Raw genomic sequence first — 21,319 nt, 5'->3', positions numbered from 1 at the left:
ATATGGCATGGCCTTTTAGGTTGTCTTCCTTCAGTGGTTGCTGCTTCTTCAGGAGGTTCACACATTGTGAAGTTTAGAATGATTGTATCATCCGATGGAGAAGATGATGATGACAGAGATACACCTGTGCATTAAGGAACATGACCAAAGCAGAAGCATTAAATTTAACTGTTAATGCTTCAATCTCAACCTTTAAATTTCATATAAACATATACGTATGTGAGTGATTACCAAGTTCTTCATTGCTCAGCATGACTCGGAAGGTTACAGGTGACCCCTTCACTATTTCTTCAAACACCTCTGCGTCTACTTCTGTGTCAGACTGGTCAAACACCTTCATATCTAGCTGTCTGCCTTCTGGTATGTTAAATTTTAGGCACACTGAAGTAAGGTAAGAGAAAAGAAATGTTACAGAAATTGTTAAAAAAAAAAAAAGGCCATGCATTTTCTTATCAAATGGTAGAGTAAGGCTATGTCTTCACAAAATATTGATGAGATGAAGCTTAAGAATATAGGTAATTCTCATTCATTGTTGAAGTAGAAACAATTATCAACTTAGGTAGTTGACTTAGAATATAATTAAGCTTGTTTATTGACCAGGTAAACGTTGTTATCTTGTTTTATCCTGATATTCTAACCTTCTTTCATGAAAGCATCAAATGTCAGGGCCCTATTTCAGGAAGCCGGTTTAGAAAACTCAGAGTGAAAAACGATACTCAGGGTTGAGTAACCCCGAACTGTCCAACTCGGAATATTCGGTTTCAGAAAGGCTGATAACAATCAGTTCAATCAACGCGGAGTTGCTTTAACCCCAAGTCAAGCGCGCGCACGAGGATACATAAAGCCCTGATTAGTGGAGCACAGATTAAGCGAGTCACCATGGAGACGGAGGGAAAGAAGGCGCGGTCAATGTATTTTACAGCGCTTGAGGCCGAAATTCTGATGGCAGCATATGCCGATAACATGCAAATTTTGCGGAAAAAAAGTAACACAGCCTCAGCTGCAAAACAAAGGGAGCATGCATGGCAAAACATAGCCGACAGAGTCAATGCGTGAGTGTTACTTTAAACATTGATCTAGGGATTTCCACCCATTTAACACGTTATTTTATTTTTTATTTTATACATTTTATTTTGTGACGTGATGTGAGCGCAGGTGCAACCCAACAGGCCCCAAACGTTCCTGGCAGCAAGTAAAAATGAAATATAAAAATATAGTCCAAACAGGTAAGGTGTAATTGTATTATGAGCCATAGTGCTTGGTCTGTTTGTCCCATGTAAATCAATTGCAGTTAGAGGCTACATTAATTTTCCTTCTGTAAGCACTTATTGAAATTATCTGAGCACATTACAAGTACATATTTGCTTACTCTGTATGCTCAAATGTGACCCCGTTATAGCCAACAGAAAAAAAGCAGAGGCCCGAAAAACAGGTGGGGGTCCTCCACCACCACCACTCACAGAGGCTGAGCAGTTGGCCCTCAGCCAAAACAGTGGGCGCCCTGTGGCTGAAGGCATCTCTGCGGGGACATCCTCTGAGTCAGTAACCCCGCAAGACACAAGTGCCTACATAAGAGGTAAATTCAAAATAATACATGATGTGCATACATCCTTTCTTCACAGTCACCTTTGCAGTGCTACTCATTCATTTGATAAACTCTTTACCATAATGAATTATTTTGTAGTGAAGTTATTTTCCTACTGATTTTGCCTTCCCTCAGTCTTGGTTGTCTTTGAGAGCATAATGACAATGAAGTGTAAGGTGATTGGTATATGTTTGTTAATTGCCATTTGGTCCCTTGTAAGTTATAAGTGACCTGTATAAACCTCATATTCTATCAGTTGATGGTGATGGTGTACTGCATCTGGTGCAGCCTCCTGTTGAGCCAGACCAACATGCAGTTATGAGTACTCTTAATACTCCACAGATTATATGAGTTTACAGTAGAACAGCAATGTTGTTAATTTCTTTACTACAGGAAAATAATGAAGAAACATTGACAGCTGTTACAGAGGAGGAAGCAACAGAGACACTTTATGAGGTTTACATCTTACAATGGAAAATATAACAATTGAATAAAATGTGGTACTATAATAAAACCATGGACTTTCTATGTCTCTAACAGAGTGATGATGGAAATGAAGAGGAAGAGGGTCCAGCCACGTCTCCAACAAACCTTTCCTCAGTAAGATGTTCAGCACTGATTTACAACCAACCTAAGTAGGCATGTACTATGAATGTCAATGCTATTTTCTGTGTTTCAATAGCTCCCTGTAAAGCAGCTGTACAAGACCCATTTGATCAAGAAAATAAAAAAATGTGACTTGGAAATGGAACACTTCAAGCAGCAGATCCAAAAGACCAAGATTGAGATTTTACTGCTAGAACATCAGTTAAGGGTGGGTGAAGTGGTCAGAGATGGACGAATTATTTCAGTGTTATATACTTATACATAATAATATACTTATTAATACTTTGTGTACAGGAAATACAGGCGACCAATAAAGCCAGTTGAACAAAAAATCTGTTTATTCTTCTTTCAACATGTTGAGATGATGGGTCAAAGGAAATGATTGTGACATATGGTGTCTCTGACTGCTCTTCCATCTTGTATGTCCGTGGGAGGGTCAGGATGTTCATGGTTTGGATCACTGCTGATGTTTGGTTCAGAAGGACAGTGTTCTCCTCTAATTGTGGCAATGTTGTGAAGAATCACACATGCCACAATAATGTCACATGCCCTTTCTGGGGTGACCCTGAGTCTTTGAAGGCACTGGAACCGGGCCTTAAGCATTCCGATAGTCATTTCAACTCTGGCTCTTGTCCTGCAATGAGCCAGATTATATCGCTGCTGTGGGCCCGGTTCAGGGTCAGGGTAAGGGGTAAGCAAATAGGGTAAACATGGATACCCCCTATCACCAAGCAAGCAGCCAGTGAACTCTCCTAAGACAGAAGGATACACTTCAGTTCAAATGTCCCTGTAGCAATTGGTCTTTATATATTTTAAAGTATTTTCAACTCACCATGTCCAAATTTTGTGCTCAGTGTACATTCACAAAAAATTCGTGAGTCATGAACAGAGCCTGGCCACTTGGCTTCCACATTTGTCATAATGTTGGCAGCATCACATATGATCTTCACAGTGCAGAGAACACAAATTAGCATCCATTACTATAATGAAATAATTTGTTAGTTTGAAATGCTACAGGGAACTATGTACCTGTACATTAATGCTGTGGAAAGACTTCCTGTTCACATAGTCTCCTTCATCACTCCTTTGTCCCACACGCCATCAGACTGTTTAACTCCTCTCTGGAGGGGAGAGGGAGGGGAAACAGGAGGACAAAGGAGGACAAAGGAGGGAACAACTAAGCTGTAGTGCCTCTTCACCTCACTGTGCAATACCTTTTGTGCAATACTTTTGTAAATAGTCAACAGTGCAATAGACTCAATACTTGAAATGTGCAATTCACTTGTATTTTTATTTTTATTCCTATTTATTCTATTTATCCCCTTCGTATATTTTATTTATATTGTCTCTGTATTTATATATATGTGTGTGTGTATAACTCTGTAACTTCTGTCGGTGCTGTGCTTTTTTGGAAATCGAATTTCCCAGAGGAACCCACCCGAGGGATTAATAAAGTTCTATCTTATCTTATCTTATCTTATTTACTGAAGGAGCAATGATTGGAATGTGAGTGCCATCTATACAGCCAATCACGCCTGGGAACCCTGAAAATAAATGTAAAATTTAAGTAGTAGTTCAAGTATCACCACATCATGAATTGAGTTTTGTTCATCCTGATACCTGCAATTTTGTGGAATCCCTCTTTGATAAATCTTGTGGGTCTATGACCGGGGAACACCACAGACGAGTACAGGAGCCTGGTTTGGAGCCTGCAATGCGTCCTGTCATAGAACCCTCCAACGCATAGTGAGAGCTGCAGAGAGGATCATTGGTGTCTCTCTCCCCTCCCTCCAGGACATTTACAGCACCCGTCTCACTAAAAAAGCCCTTTGCATAGCGGCTGATCCCACGCACCCAATGCAAAGCTTCTTCAAGCTGCTGCCGTCGGGGAGGAGACTGCGGAGTCTCCAGGCCAGGACCAGCAGGCTGAAGGACAGCTTCATCCATCAGGCTGTCAGGAAGCTTAACTCCCTCCCGATTCTGCCCCCTCTCTCCTCCACGGTCTCACTGAACTCTGTCACACACACACAAACACACACACTCTCTGACTCACTCACTGGCCTGCACCAGTTACCAGTCACTTTGTGGAGCATTGGACTGCCATTACCTCATAAGACTTTGTTACACTTTCTCTTACCGTACATTACTAAATCTCCATTTGCACTATTTGCCTATTTGCACTACTCTGCCTGGTTTACACTCAATGTCACTTACCCATTATATTGTATATTGTATAGCTTTCTTGTTATATGTAAAATTGTATTTATTTAAATTTTTACTTTTTAATTATTTTACTTGCATTTTTAATCACTTTTATATTTAAATATATTTAAATGTTCATTTGCTATTTATCTAGGGATTGAGAGTAACGCAATTTCTATTCCCTGTATGTCCTGTACATGTGGCAGAATCGACAAATAAAGTTGACTTTGACTTTGACTTTGAGGAGACGTTTCAGTGCAACTGTAACATTCCTGACTGCCCGACAGACGGTAGCCTTGGAAACGTGCTCAGCATCACCAATATTATACAGAAAGCTCCCGTTTGCAAAAAAACGAAGTGCAATACAAATAATATGTACAGAACTGAGAGGATGTCCGCGATGTGTCACATGAGCAATATTAGGCCTGAGGATGTTATTCAAATGAATTATAGATTGTGCTGAAAAACGGTAACGTTCACACAGAAAATCATCAGGAAATGATAAAATGTCCAAACGCGCTCTAATCACTCTCTCCCGGCGGAGAGCTCTGCGGAGAATTTGGGCTTCAACATCTACTGGCTCTTCGAGGTAGGGGCAGGCCATGTCCGACACTTCCTACTGTCAGGTTTCCGACAAAGAGGCGGAGACAGTCAGGGTTAGTTGTGGTAAACCTGCTAGGGGGCAGGTTAGCTTCACGGAGTGTGTCGTCATAGTGACTCACTCAGGATTCATCTGAACTCGCTTTGTGAAACCGAAAACCCAGAGTTTTCGTTAACTCAGGGTATACTTACTCAGAGTTTGCACTAAACTGGCTTTCTGAAATAGGGCCCAGGGGCCCGTTCTTCGTACGTCGCTTACTACATCCAAGATCAAATCATCGCGCTAACCGTGAGCTCGCTAATCCGGTTCCCCGAACACACCTGCTGTTGACGATTACTACAGCTGGACGCAGGAATGTGACATCACTGGGTGTCGTAAAAGGGGCTACGCATCGATAGTAGAAACATTGATCGGCAACCCGCTGATTGGTCGGCGAAAATGTCGAAGGGGCGTGCTCGGTATTTTCCGGCAGCAGAGCAAGAACTCATGAGTGAGGGATTACAGGAGTTTCAGAGTTTAATTAAAACGCAAGAGAACACTGCAAAGGCTGCAAAAGCAAGGAGAGAGGGCTGGCAGAAAGTTGCTGACAAATCAAACTCGTAGGTAATTTAATAATAATAATAATAATGGATTGGGTTTATATAGCGCTTTCCAAGGCACCCAAAGCGCTTTACGATACCACTATTCATTCACTCCCACATTCACACACTGGTGGAGGCAGCTACGGTTGTAGCCAGGCTGCCATATCGCGCCATCGGCCCCTCTGGCCAACACCAGTAGGCGGTAGGGTAGATCTATCATATGACACTATATTGTCCAATATCATATGGCATTATATTATATTATAATATGTTATATTATATCCCCTTTCACATTAGAGCCACAACAGGACCCACAAGAACATGGGAACAAGTAAAAGTGGAATACAGGAGTATTCTACAGAATGGTAATATTTATCTCTTAGATTGCTTTGCGTCTCTTGGCAAGGTAATACTGGCCTGTAATACTCTGTTAGTTTGTTCATAACAGCAACCAAGAAAAGGGCAGAGGAAAAAAAGACAGGTGGTGGTCCTGCACCCCCTCGTCAACAAGTTGGTTAAGTAAATAATACCCTCACGGGAATATCGATATCTCTCTATGAGCACACTGTCGCGCTGAGCTAAAGGATCCTGTCTATCCCGCAATATACGCTGAATTCTGAGGACTCTCCTTATCAATCTTGCACCTTCCGCAATGGGTTGGTCGCGTATACGGACAGGACATGGCTGCGACAGGCTTCCCAAATCCACCTTCGCTTTTATAGCCGTGGTCTCTCATCTTGATTACACGAAGTAATTTACAATTACTACTCTGAAATATGAATTACATCTGTAATAATCACATACATGTAATAGAATGTTAATAGTTCATTTCCCTTTTTTAGGAAATGACCTGTATGTATCTGTGTGACATCAATACAAGGATCAAGTGCTGCATTATCTTCAGTTACATTGATGTTATTTATTTATCGCTGTTGCTTTCGTATAAATGAAGCGGACATACCTGCGTGGCCGCGATCTAATCCTGTTTACATAAAGTAAACCTGCTCCCGAGCAGGTTTACGCTTACGGCTCTGTTGCTATGACAGCAAGTCCCGGATGAGCTTCGGGGAACCGACTGATCCAGGATCACGCGAAATCGTCAACAATCTAATCCGGCTAACCTACTTAGCGAGGTACGAAGAACGGGCCCCAGGTCAGACAGCCTAACATACTTCTGCTCCCCACCAAACAAAACACGCAGCAACATATTCTGTTCACAAAACAAAAGAGAAAAAAATAATAAAGGAAAGAGTTTAAAACTGTGGATGTACTTTAGAGCTTTAGTTTTTATACAAAATAGAAGCAGTTAAAAGTCAATATTACTTAACAGCTACAGCATGAAGAAATAAGTAACAGATTAACTGCTAATAAAGATCCTTTATCAACCAGTGTTACTGCAAATGGACCAAGTGTGACTAACATCTAATATTGTTTAATAACTTTAGTCTACTTATCAAGTATTGGTCGCTCTTACTGCAATTCGCTTTATTTCTGTGAACAATTACTGTATATTAACATATCATTAACATTGCTGTCAATTAATTTATATAAAAGAATCTGAATTAATTCTAAATTAGTGTAAGCCTTTGGCATTTGCTTAAAAGAATATAAATCAGTAGAGTAAACTTTATTGTAATGTTACCCACTTTTTCTGATAGTTCCTTCGAAGCTAATTAGCGATTATTAGCTTACTAATAAACGGTAATTTAGTTGCTAAAACTATCCCATTAGACATGTGACAATAATATTATCTAAGCTGCACTTAGAAGAAATACATAGTTAACATGTTTTAGGTTAATCTTAACTCAGTGAGAATATAACGAACATTTGAACTTTTAGCAATGGTTAGCATGTAGCTACTCGACAATATCATTAAACCTATGGGTAAATGCTGCTAACTCGACATCAGTGTAACTATAAAGAGCTATTTAGTTTAAAAATACTTACTAAACAATGTTACCAGTATGGGAATGTTAACTTAACTTACCTGACTGTGGTAGCTCTCAGACCGCACACGCCTGCGGACTGGTACTAATCAACACTGTGTGGAGTTATGTCTTCACTCCGTGTCTACAGAACTTTACACTGACTTTTAACTCTGACGTTAGAGCTGGTTTACTCCTCACAGAGTTGTATATACTCTCTCTAGGTTAAAATAGGTTTACACTGAAATATTGACACTCCATTTTTTACTGTGCAGCACGTATAGTGGCTGTGTCCTGTTTTAAGATCATACATGTAAAATTGTTGTCTGACCTCTGTCTGCATGCAGGTAAACTGAGGGTCTGTTGAGCTGATCGCTGGTTTCGTGAGAAAAATGTCAGCTCGTTCTTTATGTTACAGAAGCACAGAGACACAAGACCAGGCGGAAAGAGACGATCGTTCGGTGAAAATGAGAATCTGCGAATGCAACATGTGGAACACGGAGAGTGGAATATGTAAACAAACCGGTTAACGTAACCCCCTCGGTGCACTCTGCATGCTAACTGTTAGCAGAGCTAGTGAAATCTCTGAAAACATCTGAGCACTTTTGCAAACATGTTCTATGTTGACAACCTGACCAGACATGTGAAGATTACGGCGCGACATTCGCAGCTAAAACACTGTTAAAAGTGTAGTTGGTGACAGAAAAACGGGATATTTTAAAACTACACCACCACCATTGCTGCCTGTGATTTGAAATGCATTCTGGGATACCTGGCTGCCCCAAGTCTACACAAGCAATCGATTATCTAGGATCGACCTGTTTTGACTTACTTTGCACGGCAACCAATCAAATGTTAGAGAAGCTGCATGGGCAGCGTTAACCCCGCCCCCTGAGTTTGATGGGTGAGGCTGACAGATAAAATTATTTCAAGATGAGAGCCAGACGCCAGGACTGCCAAAATGAAATAAATAAATATAGCATTAAATAATTAATTAAATGTGTCAATAATTAATTAAATGTGTCAATAATTAATTAAAATGTGAAATACATAAATAATTAATTAAATGTGTCAATAACTAATTAATTACATGTGTCATAACTATTTATTTAATTAATTAATTCCAATTTTAATTAATTATTGCCACATTTAATTAATTATTTAATGATGTATTTAATTAATTCATTATGGCAGTCCTGGCGTTCCATAGTGCCCACCACCCAGTTTTAAATGCATGTAGACATTGAGGGTTCTCAGGAGGGGCCGTGCTGTACAGTACATGTACAGTGTCCATTTTTTATTTATTTATTTATTTATTTATTTATTAACCTTTATTTAACCAGGAAGATCCCATTGAGATTAAAAACCTCTTTTTCAAGGGAGACCTGGCCAAGATAGGCAGCAGCAGATGTCTCACAGTTACAGAAATTACTCAAACACAGGCAGCAACAACACACATGCAACAATAAGTGAAAGAATACAAATTAAAAAAAAAAAAAAAATTCAATAAAATTCAAATAAAATAAAAAGTCAGTTAAAATGACAATCAATCTAATTGAAACAGTTGCATGTTATGGACTTGGCCTCAAGGATTCGTAGTTTAGATTTAAAATCACTTAATGAAATGAATTCAGTCATTTTCCATTCCTTCTGCAGTTTGTTCCAGGCCAAGGGTGCTAAATGGACAAAAGCTCTTTTACCAAGTTCAGTTCGGGCAAATGGAACAGAAAGCAACAAGTAACCATGCGGACGAAGAGAATACCGACCAGCATGTTTCATTACAAGCAGGGAACATATATAAGAAGGCAACAACCCAAGTATCGCCTTATATATAAAACTGTATAAATGAGAGTTCCTCCGACTTACCAAAGCAGGCCATCCTACCTGAGAGTATAACTCACAGTGGTGAGTCTGAAATTTACGGTTAGTGATGAACCTCAGAGAAGCACGATACACAGAATCAACCATTCGAAGACATTGAGCAGAAGCATTCATATATAGAATATCACCATAATCCAGCACAGGCAAGAATGTTGCAGCAACAAGCCGCTTCTTTGTATTAAAAGAGAAACACAACTTATTTTGAAAATAAAATCTCAGTTTTAACTTCAGGTTTTTCACAAGATTCTCTACATGTGGTTTGAAGGTAAGCGAGTCATCAATTAAGATTCCCAGATATTTATAGGTGTGAACCAACTCTATTTTATTACCTTCAAGAGTGGTTACTGATGGGATTGTTTGGGCTCGTCTCCTTGATTTAGAAAACAACATGAGCTTTGTTTTGTCTGCGTTGAGAACAAGTTTAAGCTGATGTAATGAGTGCTGGACAGCAGAAAAGGCTTTCTGCAAGGAGTCGATGGCTTGGACAAGAGTTGAACCACAGCTGTAAATAACTGTATCATCAGCATAGAAGTGCAAGTTTGCATCTGGCACATGTAGACTAAGATTGTTTACGTAAATGATAAATAGAAGGGGACCTAATACAGAACCCTGTGGCACTCCGTTGTGCACTGTAACAAAGTCAGAACATAGACCGTCAGATTTAATGCACTGAGTCCTGTTACTGAGGTAGTTTGAGAACCATGCCACTGCTCTCTCAGAGAGTCCTGACTGGAAGAGTCTAAGTTTTAAAATACAATGATCAACAGTGTCAAATGCTTTTGACAAATCAATAAAAAGGGATGCACAGTGTTGTTTTTTATCAAGTGCAATAGTAATATCATTTACCACTCTAATTGCAGCTGTGATAGTACTGTGATTCTTCCTAAAGCCTGATTGATATTCAGATAAAATGGCATTGATGTGCAAAAACTCCTTTAACTGCTCACACACAAGAGCTTCAAGAACTTTAGCCAGCACAGATAGATTAGATATTGGTCTGTAATTAGTTAACACTGCTGGGTCGCCCCCTTTTAATAGAGGAACAACAAAAGCTGATTTCCATACTGAGGGAATTTTATTCGTATCCAGTGTGAGGTTGAAAAGTGTTGTGAGAGGCTCTGCTACAAAATCAGCTGCCAGTTTCAAGAAGTAAGGATCTAGTAAGTCTGGCCCTGGAGATTTTCTAGGATCTAACAGTTTAAGAGCTTTACAGACCTCCTGCACAGAGAAAGGAACAAAGTTAAATGGCTGACCAGTGTACACCGGAAGGTTTGTGCCAGATTTTACAGAGACTGGGTTCAGAGAGTCAAACAAAGAGCCAGAAGATATAAAGTGCTTGTTAAAACAATTCATAATCTCCTTCCTATCATAAACAGGAACAGAATCCTTAAAAACATAGGTGGGTAGAGCGTGGGAGCTTTTACTCACTGAAAGAGACTTAATGATTTTCCAGAACTTCTGTGGATTATTTAGGTTCTCAGTGGTGACAGACAGATAATATTCTGTTTTAGCTTTCTTAATAGAGGAAGTACATCTGTTTCTTAGTTGTCTGAAAAGAAGCCAATCACTGGGGTAGCCTGTTTTCCTCGCTTTGGCCCAAGCCAGATTACGCTCATGAATGATATCTGCCAGCTCTTGGGAGAACCAGGGGTTTTCACGACCTTTTATCCTATATCTTCTTAATGGAGCATGTTTATTCACAATTTGCATAAACCCATCCTTAAAGAATGCCCACGCTAATTCTACATCAGGGATCAATCCTATTTTCTTCCAGTCATAATTTGACAAATCATGATAAAATGCTTGCTCATTAAAATGTTTAAGAGTTCTTTTAAAAATAATACCATGTTGTGACTTGGCCACTTTAGTATTTCTAATAGCAGCAACAACACAGTGGTCACTTAAGTCGTTACAAAAGACACCCAAAGATGAAAATTTATGAGGAACATTTGTCAAAATCAAGTCAATCAAGGTAGACTTTTCGGGGCTTTTGAGATTCGGCCGAGTGGGTAAATTGACCAGCTGGGGAAGACTGATAGAATCACAGAAAGATTTAAAATCATCTGAAACAGTTTTGAGCCAATCCCAGTTAAAGTCACCAGCTAGAACAAGCTCCCCATAATTTAGTCTGGACAGCAAAAGGTTTAAAGAACGCAGAGCTTCTGTGGAGGCAGAAGGGGGTCGATAGCAACAAGCAACTGTTATGCAAAGACCCTTTGCAACATTCACATTCAGAGCCAAAAATTCCAATTGTTTGCAAATTGATTCTGATAGAACTATTGTAGCATCAAATTTTGACTTAACATAAGCAGCAACACCACCACCTTTCTTAAACCTATCGGTGCGATAGATATTGTAGCCAGCCATGCTAACATGTTCATCAGATATATATTTAGACAACCAAGTTTCAGAAATGAGGACAATATCTGCATCTGTTGATTGAACCCAGATCTTGATCATATCCATCTTGGGTAACAAACTGCGCACATTAAGATGAACTATCTTCAGCCCAGGTGAGGATTTAAATTCAGATGGTGTCTGGCTACATTGCAGCTCAGGGCCTGGGTTAGGTTGCACATTACCAGATAAGAGCAGTAGTAAGACGATCAGAAGTCTCTGCTTTGTACTTATTGATTTTGACGTGTGAAATGTTGACACAAAGCAGGATTTTTCGTAACTAATTTTGTAATTGTACAAAGCAAGAAGGTTTTGAAGATGAGGTAAATCTTTCTGTAGTTCAAAATGATTAATGTCCTGTTCCAAATACATTGGAAATTGTACAGGATGTATAGCAGCAGTGACGCATGTAGATCTGGGAACCATGTCTCGCAGAATGGGGTCACTGTTAAATGTTCTCATCTTAGAAAAATTGAGAGTCCAAAAGTCCCCCACGGCCAATAAGCAAAGTAAAGTTATTAAAAAAGCCATTATCCAAAACACAATGATTGTTGATGCTGAATTAAATAGGCTGCACAAACCTAGGATGGCAAGTAAGGCTCCAGCCAAAAGTTCGGGTCCTGGTGGCTTGCTAGCAGAGGGCTTCTGCTAGCACATTCACCAATGTGGTGTAGAAGGCTTCAATCAACAGCACAGCGCCCGATGTATTGCAGATAAGCTTTTCGAGCAGCACAGGCCTTGGTGTGGTGCTGATGTCTTGCACAAGCAACACAGATGCAGTTTGTTCAGCCGGCAGCAAAGGCCCTGGTGTGCTGCAGACGGCCCCAGCCAGCAGCACAGGCCCTGGGGTGGTGCCTATGGGTCCAGCCGGCAGTGCAGGCCCTGGTGAGGCTCAGTTGGTTTATGCTAGCAGAACAGGCCCTGGGGTGGTGCAGATGGGTCCAGCCGGCAGTACAGGCCCTGGTGAGGCTCAGTTGGTTTATGCTAGCAGAACAGGCCCTGGTGTGGTGCCTATGGGTCCAGCTAGGCCCTGGTGCGGTGCAGATGGCCTCAGCCAGCAGCACAGGTCCTGGGATGGTGCCGATGGATCCAGCTGGCAGCACAGGCCCCGGTGCAGTGAGATGGCCTCAGAAAACAGCACAGGCCCTGGTTGAGGCTCAGTTGGTTTATGCTAGCAGCACAGGCCCTGGTGTGGTGCAGACAACCTCTGGTAGTAGCAGAGGTCCCCCCCAAAAAAGACCACTTTCCAAGAATTTACAGAATAGTTTAAAATACTCTTTGTGTCTGTATCCAGGTTGGATGAGCGCCGAGTATTTGTATATGTGTGCATGAGGGTGGGAATGCATGTTTAGGTCTGTGTGCGCCTATTCGTCTGTGTCTATATGTCAGCTCGGGTCTTACACTCCACCCCCTTGGAACATCTCAGGCCCTCCAAGGTATGGAGGCTTATTTCCCCTCACCACACTCCCTGCTGGTGGCTGATGCCCTCAGACATCGGTGCGTTCTTGGTGTCCAGGGCTGGGCGCTCAGGTCTGTACCAGCTCACTCCCCGGTACGGCTGCTTGGTGGGGCCTGGTGCCCGTGGCTCGGTCGGGCCCCTTGCGGGGGCTCGATTCACTCTGGCACAGCTGACTGCCTGCAGAGCCCGCGTGTACGTCACTGCCGCCCCCTCTGGCTTCTGCTCTGTGGCTGTTGGGTGACCCCTCATCTGGGGTTCTCCTCAGCTCTTCCCAGGAAGGTGGCACGGTTGCCCCTCCGGTGGTCCTCTTTGGGCGCTCGCACTCTGGGGGCCTCTGGATGTCTGGGGCCTGGATCTCCTCCATGCCTGCTTCATGCCCTGGGGGACGAGGCTGTGGCTCCCCACACCAGCAGATCGTTACATGGAGAAGCCTTTTGAATAGACGAGCACTCATCCACACAGGTGTTCACACACACAAGCTACACCTTTCTTGGCTGCTACCTCAAACCACATTATGCGATGTCAATCTTGCGTGCTGCACAATCACATTCAGTATTTAATATTTACTGTTATTTACACTTAGCTAGATTATTGCAATGGTGTTGTGTTATTATGTTGCTCTCTTTTTTGCTTGTTTTCTCTTATTTTCTTCTCTCAACAGGTGACCTGGGAGATATTTTTTAAGTGCCCTTTCTCACTGTCCCTCTTCCCCTTTTCTTCCTTCCTTCCTTCCTTCCTTCCTTCCTATCCCCCAGTCATGTCTGTCCTATCTGTAACAACTGAAAATAAATTAAAATAAATAAATAATAACAAAGGTTGATCAAATGGACCAATATGGCAAGGCCGTGATGGTCCATTTGGTAAATTAAGTTAGTTGGGCATCTTTTTTGGCCTTCAGACAATAATTCTGATGGCTAAAAAACGAAACGGGACAACAACAAGAAAAGAAAGAAAGAAAGAAAAAAGTAATAAAAATGTATCTAAAACATATTTTAAGATGAATCTTTTTATGACTGAGTAAAAAAAAAAATGCTAAAATTCGAGTGCAGTGTTGAGTAAAATGGTTTTATTAAAATTTAATTGACCCTTTGAAATTATTTGTTGGAAGTCTTAAATCCCACTGAACAGGGGAAGAGAAAGAGACAGAGACACAAAGATAGCAACACAGAGGTAAATAAACATGGAGACAAGACACTGAGAATAAGACAGAAGGGGAAATGCCCAAAGTCTCATATCTCTGACAAGTTAAGTCACTTTTATTCATAAAAAAACCCAGAACTTAAATATAATTATAAACCACACATAAACATAATCATAGAACAATTAAAAGTATAACATACCAAAAACACATCAAATGGAGAGTGAAGCAAATATTATTAATAACAACAAATGCACATATTAATAATATAAAGCAAAATCCTTCAATAAAAAGGCTACAAACAGAAACAACAATTTGAAACAGCAATAAGAAAACAGTGAAAGTGACTACAGATATAGACCTTCCTAGGGAGGCCTGAAGTGCAAACATACCCTCTACACTCCCTTCATAAAACAGGGGACCATGATTACCACCATAGTTGGCCGGTCTGAAGGCACTGACCTCAACTTCCATACAATGTTTGAGCAGGACAACCAGGACAGACCCACAACATACAGAGCCTTAAGTGACCGCAGGCAAATCTCATCCACCCCACCACCACAGTGATGGGCAAGTCTCCCTGCCCACTGTACAAAATGTGCTTCACAGACGTTGTTTCATGTTGTAAAGATTGTGCCTTAAAAAAATAGCCACAAGAAGTTTTAAAAAAATCTTTATTTCACTTTTAAGACACATAACCAACACCAACATACGAATCAACAGGATGAGCACATGCTGAAATTCAGTCTTCATGAAAATCAAGATTAAATCACAAAATGTTTGGTCTCATGTGTGTTTCTTTCCAGCTTTGACTCTGTGGAGTAAAACCTCTCCACTAAACAAAAAAATAAAACATCTCAGCAACTTTTTTGTCACCTCCACAGCTCAACACGATACAAATATCACATCAAATGAATGTAAATACGTGTTTCATCTTCATTACAGGTTTTAATGGAATATGCAACAAACAGAATTAGGGCTGTGACATATCATATGATCTGCAATAATACTGGTATAAATGTTTACAAAAAAGTGTGTTTAGAGGAACATCATGTGTTTGCATTCACCCCAATGAGTCAACCCCAGTCATGTCTCACAGCCAGAGCCATATGTCGGGCTCCAGTCACAGTTTGGTAGCTGAATGTTCGCAAAATATGCAAGAAAACTTTTCCCACTGAAAGTGAAAAAAGCAAACCTGTTACAACACTTTAAGCAAAAACACACTTGAGTACAACCGGGCTGTGAAGGCACGTGAGCAGGAGATACTAGCAGCAGTGATGTGCGACCCAAAGGTAAACAAATGATTCAACCATGCATCACTGGAGCACTCGCGAGTTACATTTCATATAACAGCAAGAGCAGTCAGTGGATGGAAATTACTGATGTGCTACACGGTGGAAAAGCAGGAGGTTAAAAAGCTCGACCCAAGATGAAACAAACCAGGTAGAATTTCTTTTCCTTATATGACAGAATTGTGCAGGCTCCGCATTACAAGGTTATTTTGGATATTAAGCTAGAGTGTAAGCACTTGTAATACACTTTTCTTAAAACTTCCAGGAAAAACACCCCTGAGGATACTTATGTGCTCATATTTCATGTATGCCGTGTCACTAACATTGCACTATAATGTTGTTCATAGAGTATTTAAAGGTAGAATGGGAGGCAGAGCCTTCAGCTTTTAAGATTAGACTTAAAACTTTCCTTGTTGCAGATGGGGGTCCCTCCCTGAGCCTGGTTCTGCTGGAGGTTTCTTCCTGTTAAAAAGGAGTTTTTCCTTCCCACTGTCGCCAAAACGCTTGCTAATAGGGGGTCATATGACTGTTTGGGTTTTCTCTGTTTTCATTGTATTATTGTTGGGTCTTTACCTTACAATATCAAGCACCTTGAGGTGGCCACATTTTCACACTTTGAATTAGCTAAGCTGTCATCAGTGACAGCAGCTCACTGGAAGAGAAAGATGGAAAATCCATCATTTACTTACACATATAAATGCTGCTGCCTGCCGAGCTGATAAAATGTACATTATTTTTTTTAAATGTAAGTTTCTTGAAATATTATTTTGAGGCTATATCTCCCACCCCTACATACAATAAACAATACAGAGTTTTTTAAGGAAGGAGGTCATCTGATCTGCTCTGATCTGGCTTCTCAGTGGACTGCTTCATCTGACAGTTCTCCCACTTTTAACTAGTGTGAATCCTCATGTGTCTTTGTAACTGTATCCTCTGAATGAAGCTTTTCACCTGTGTGGATTCTCATGTGAGTTTTCAAGTTTATCATCAGGCTGAATCTTTTTCCGCAGGTGCTGCAAGAATGTGGCTTCTCACCTGTGTGAACCCTCATATGTCTCGTTAGTTTGGATCTGTACTCAAAGGTTTTTCCACAAATCTCACATTTCACAAACTTTTTACTTGTGTCAGTTTTACGCTGACTCTCTGACACAGGAAAGTTGTCTTGCTGATCTCTGCTCTCTGGTTCAGGAGAGCTGGAAGAAAGGAGATGTTCACTGTCCAGCTCTGGCTCACTTTCCTCATAAGTAGGAGCCACCATGAAGATAATAATGCCTTCAGTCTCCTGCTTCACTACAAGCTGATCTACGTCCTGACTGGTGCAAGGTTCCTCCTCTTCCTCTTTTATGTGTGGAAGCTCCGGATCCTCCTGGTCGAGGCTGAAGTTTCTCTCCTGGTCCCCAAAAACCAGTTCCTCCTCACATTCATGCTGTTGTGGGAAAGCTGAGGTGACAAATGGACAAAATTACTTGTCTTAGATAAATATAGAAGTATAACAAGAATGACTACTCGGCAGTGGTGTCTACAGCTGTCCATTTCCAACTCTACAACAGAGTTTAATCAAAATATCATCCGAAATATCATCATATCATTTACCCAGACCTGGAAACTGTTAAAATAAGATTTCATGCACTCACTTCTAACACGTTAGTAAATTTCTATGCACCAATCACAGTTTGTCCACCAATTACTGTTGGAAAGATGTTTATGTAAATGATAAGACAAACATCAGACAGAAGGGGAAATTTAAAAGTAGGATTAAAATATGGGGATAAAAAGCAGCGAAGCTCTCAGAAAACCTCGACTAACAATCAGCTGAGTTTATTTAAACACTGGCCTTGAAGAACTCTGATGTGTTTCCAAAATATCTTTATTGAATGAATTAAAGTCATATTAATTTTTAGGTAAGACCATTACGGTTTTACATACCCCTGCTGTGTAAGTTCATTTCAGGTTTCCAGATGTTATCCAGCTGTCTGAGCTGCTCTTCTTCAGTCCAGATGAGGCCTTCATCCTCCTGTTTGAGTACAATCTTTTCTACGTCATCGCTGATGCAGAGTTCCTCCTCTTCCTCTTTGATCTGTGGAGGATCTGGGCCCTCCTGGTCCAGACTGGAGTTCCTCTCCTGGTTGGAGACCTGCTGGTCATACAGGCCCTCCTCTTCCTCACACTTCATGTTAGGGGGAGATCTTGAGGAACAAAGGGTCACTGAGGAAAAAGGTTAATAATGTGATGACAGGAAAACACATCTGAGCAAATATAGTCCACTCTGAGCATGTCCTCATATGGGAGTGAAATTTAAACTGTACAAATGTGAAAAATGAAAGTGTAAGTTACTCTCGAGCTCTGATACTCTTATTAGGAAAGTTCAGAGTACAAATCATTCAGGTAGCTGCTGCCAGCTTCACGCTGCAAGTAAATGTTTGTCATTGTTGTAGATTAAACTGAAAATCTCACAGTGCCATAGCAGATAAGTACCAGTCAGGTTTCACAGCCAGTCATTGCACAGAATCAACCCAACTAAAGTCATCAGTGATCTGAAGATTATTAGGGACTCAGAGTTTCAGTCTTAGTTCTATTTGATCTCATTGCTGCCTTTGATACTGTTGATCATGACATTTTAAATCAAAGGTTTCATCATTTAGTTGGTTTAACTGGACAGTTCTCAATTGGCTCTCGACCTTTGACCCAGTTAAACCTCTCAGGTCATCAGGTTCAGATCTGTTAACTGTTCCCAAAATCAGATGTAAGTGTGCTAAGAGTGTGTTCAGTTACTGTGCTCCTGTTCTTTGGAGCATGCAGCCATAGTTTGCCTGCTGTGGCTGCATTCAAAACTAACAACTATGTTTCCATGCTTTGTGAATAACACTGACATCTGTGAGATTTGAGCTGATTTAGTTCGAGTTAAGACTGTTTATTAGAACATTACAAAGTTATTTTAAAAACTTCATCATTTTCTTGAACCCAAATATAATTCAGTTGAAAAATATACATTTTAACATGAGGTGAGGATGGTGGGGGAGGCACGATGGTCTTGTAGGGTTAGACCCTGATTAAGGGGTATTTTTGAAAGTAAAGCCCATCTCTCAAAGTCCCTGCTGGCCTGCCTCCACCTCGGGAAGCCTGTGGGTGCAGACGGACGTGAGGAGCACCACAGGCGGCAGAGGACTGTCTGTAGCCCCGGAGTGAGGGTCAGAGAGCCGAAGCAGACAGCGAACTGTGGCACAGTGCAGAAAACAGAAGCTTTCCCTCCCTGCCTCCTTTATCTTAATCTTCTAAATAAATCTTCTATAAAGGCACTTTCTCTCGGTCTCAAGGTTTGTTTAATGCTAAAAGTTTACCGTAAAAAAGAGACGCACTTGTGTGATTAGCCGCTCCCTGATTTCAGTATGTTAGCCTACAAGCTGAGCTCTGATCAGGTCCTACATGAGTTGTATTCTTGTGTTAGTCCACTGAGACCATCGCAGTTTTACCTGTTATGCGTAACTTTATCTCGGGTTTCCGGCTGATATCCAGCAGTCTCTGCTGAAGGTTGATCTCATACTGGACGATCAGACGTTCTGTTAACCTCAGAGCAGATTTCTTCTGCAGCAGTCAGCCGGTCTCTCCACTATTGCTTCTAAACGAACAATAAAAAAAATGTAATTATAGAAAAACACTTCTGAGAAGATAAAGTTTTAGTTAAAGTCTGTAATGAGGGCATGTTGCTCACATTTGCAGGTGAAATTAAAAGTGTGTAAAAATGAAGTTATTTGTGCACTCTGATGCAAATGAGAACTTGAGTTCTGACATTTTTCAGCAACATTAAGAGTAAAAAAAACCTTTCAAACAAAAAAGAACTCACTTATTACTGACTGACTGATGATCTATTTTGGAGTTGATCTCGAAACTGATCTACATCTTGATATTTTTCAAAATAATCTTCACTATTGGGGGTGGCTGTAGCTCAGGCGGTAGAGCAGATCATCTACTGATCGGTTCGATTCCCGGCTTCACCTAGTCTGCATTTCAAATATCCTTGGGCAAGATACTAACTCCAAGTTGCCTCAAGTTGCTCTTTGATCTGTGGAATGTGTGTCTGAATGTTGGTAGAAAGCACTAAGAAAAATGTGCTTGTGCGAATGGGAGTGAGTGGGTGAATGCACAAGTTTTGTAAAGCGCTTTGAGTGCTCAAGATTGAGTAGAAAAGCGCTATATAAGAACCAGTCCATTTAAAACTCCCTGTCATGTTTTCACGAATACACATTAAATAGATCTGACTGATACAAACTGTAGGTTTAATATTAATGTTAACACTTCAGAAAAGCGATTACAGTTTTACCGCTGGTCTGTAAATCTTTCTCAGGTTTCCAGATGTTATGCAGCTGTCTGAGCCGCTCTTCCCCGCTCCAGACGACGATGCCTTCATCCTCGTGTTTCACTACAAGCTGTTCTCCCTCTTGACTGATGCAGAGTTCCTCCTGTTCCTCTTTGATCTGTGGGGGATCTGTGTCCTCCTGGTCCAGATTGAAGTTCCTCTCCTGCTTCCAGACCTGCTGGCCAGCCAGATCTTCCTCCTCCTTACACTTCATGTTGATGTGGGACTTGAGGAACAAAGTAAAAAGAAAAAGATTAGACAGGTAAAGGTGCAGCCTCAGTCAGCAGGGCTGTACACTGTGAGCATGTTGCTCACATATGTGAGAGAGGTTTGTACAAATGTTTCAGAAGCACCATGTGACTCCCTCTCTTTGTTGGAAAGTCTTATTAATTCACTTTATAACTATTACTTTGAAGATAAATTTCTACCATCACAAAAATATTATGACCTCTTTAAAAACAAACAACGGCAACTACATGACTTAAATTCCATGTTTAGATGAAGGTAATGGTCAATGCCTTTTGACAGGGGAAAAACCTCCACACAGAAGAATCTTACTTGGCTGAATCATAAATTATTCACCATGATTAAAACTGCAGATGAGCAATAATCTGCATTTTATTTTAGCCAAAGAGGAATGTTTCTGTTTGTCTGTGATCTGACTTTTTCTGCTGGCTCCAAATTTCATTTTATCCTGTGTAAGTTTGTTTCTCTTCCTGTTAACTAGCAAAGTCAAAATCACCTTGATTCATTTAACTTTAATTCAATTATAAATGTAATCATTTTATTGAACAATTAATTTCATTTCAATGAAAAACAATTACTTAAAAGAAAGAGATTAAGTTGGAGAGAGACATGTGGCCATCTTTTAGTGAGTTAGACCCTGATTAAGGGCTATTTTTAAAAGTAAAGCCCATCTCTCAAAGTCCCTGCCGGCCTGCCTCCACCTCGGGAAGTCTGTGGGTGCAGACGGAGGTGAGGAGCACCACAGGCGGCAGAGAACTGTCTGTAGCCCCGGAGTGAGGCGTCGTGAACCGAAGCAGACAGCGAACTGTGGCACAGTGCAGAAAACCGAAGCTTTCCCTCCCTGTTTGGTTTTGATGTGTCTCATGAAAGTCTATTGTTAAAAGTTGACCTTTAAAAAAAACGGACGCACTTGTTTGATTAGCTGCTCTCTGATTTTAGCCTGTTAGCTTACAGACTGAGCTCAGATCGTTCCTGTGTTAGTTCATTGAGAACATCACAGTTTTACATACCTGCTGCGTGACTTCATCTCGGGTCTCCGGCTGATATACAGC

The 21,319-nt window shown here is 40.9% G+C and overlaps 1 protein-coding gene and 2 long non-coding RNA genes across 3 annotated transcripts; all 3 read right to left on the bottom strand.

The window, feature by feature from the left end:
• Nucleotide 1: 1 nt before the first annotated feature.
• LOC309694611 lies at nucleotides 2–12,527 on the bottom strand. Its single transcript, XR_014272933.1, has 3 exons — nucleotides 12,360–12,527; nucleotides 232–381; nucleotides 2–124 (listed from the first exon to the last, which is right to left on the bottom strand). It is a non-coding gene; the product is annotated as an uncharacterized lncRNA (long non-coding RNA).
• On the bottom strand, nucleotides 1,956–3,271 carry LOC309694614. The gene is made up of 2 exons (XR_014272937.1): nucleotides 3,221–3,271; nucleotides 1,956–3,135 (listed from the first exon to the last, which is right to left on the bottom strand). It is a non-coding gene; the product is annotated as an uncharacterized lncRNA (long non-coding RNA).
• A 1,756-nt stretch (nucleotides 12,528–14,283) lies between the features above and the next one.
• Nucleotides 14,284–20,270, bottom strand: LOC309694579 (uncharacterized protein). The gene is made up of 4 exons (XM_082514771.1): nucleotides 19,986–20,270; nucleotides 19,138–19,283; nucleotides 17,594–17,872; nucleotides 14,284–17,107 (listed from the first exon to the last, which is right to left on the bottom strand). Exons 3-4 carry the CDS (start codon nucleotides 17,838–17,840, stop codon nucleotides 16,563–16,565), a joined length of 792 nt encoding a protein of 263 aa, XP_082370897.1. The 5' UTR covers nucleotides 17,841–17,872; nucleotides 19,138–19,283; nucleotides 19,986–20,270; the 3' UTR covers nucleotides 14,284–16,562.
• Nucleotides 20,271–21,319: the final 1,049 nt, after the last annotated feature.

Source organism: Aulonocara stuartgranti, assembly GCF_965226115.1.
Source record: "Aulonocara stuartgranti genome assembly, chromosome: 18".
Lineage (NCBI taxonomy): Eukaryota > Metazoa > Chordata > Actinopteri > Cichliformes > Cichlidae > Aulonocara > Aulonocara stuartgranti.
The sequence above is the reverse complement of the archived record's forward strand: the minus strand, read 5'-3'. Positions and strand labels throughout refer to the sequence as shown.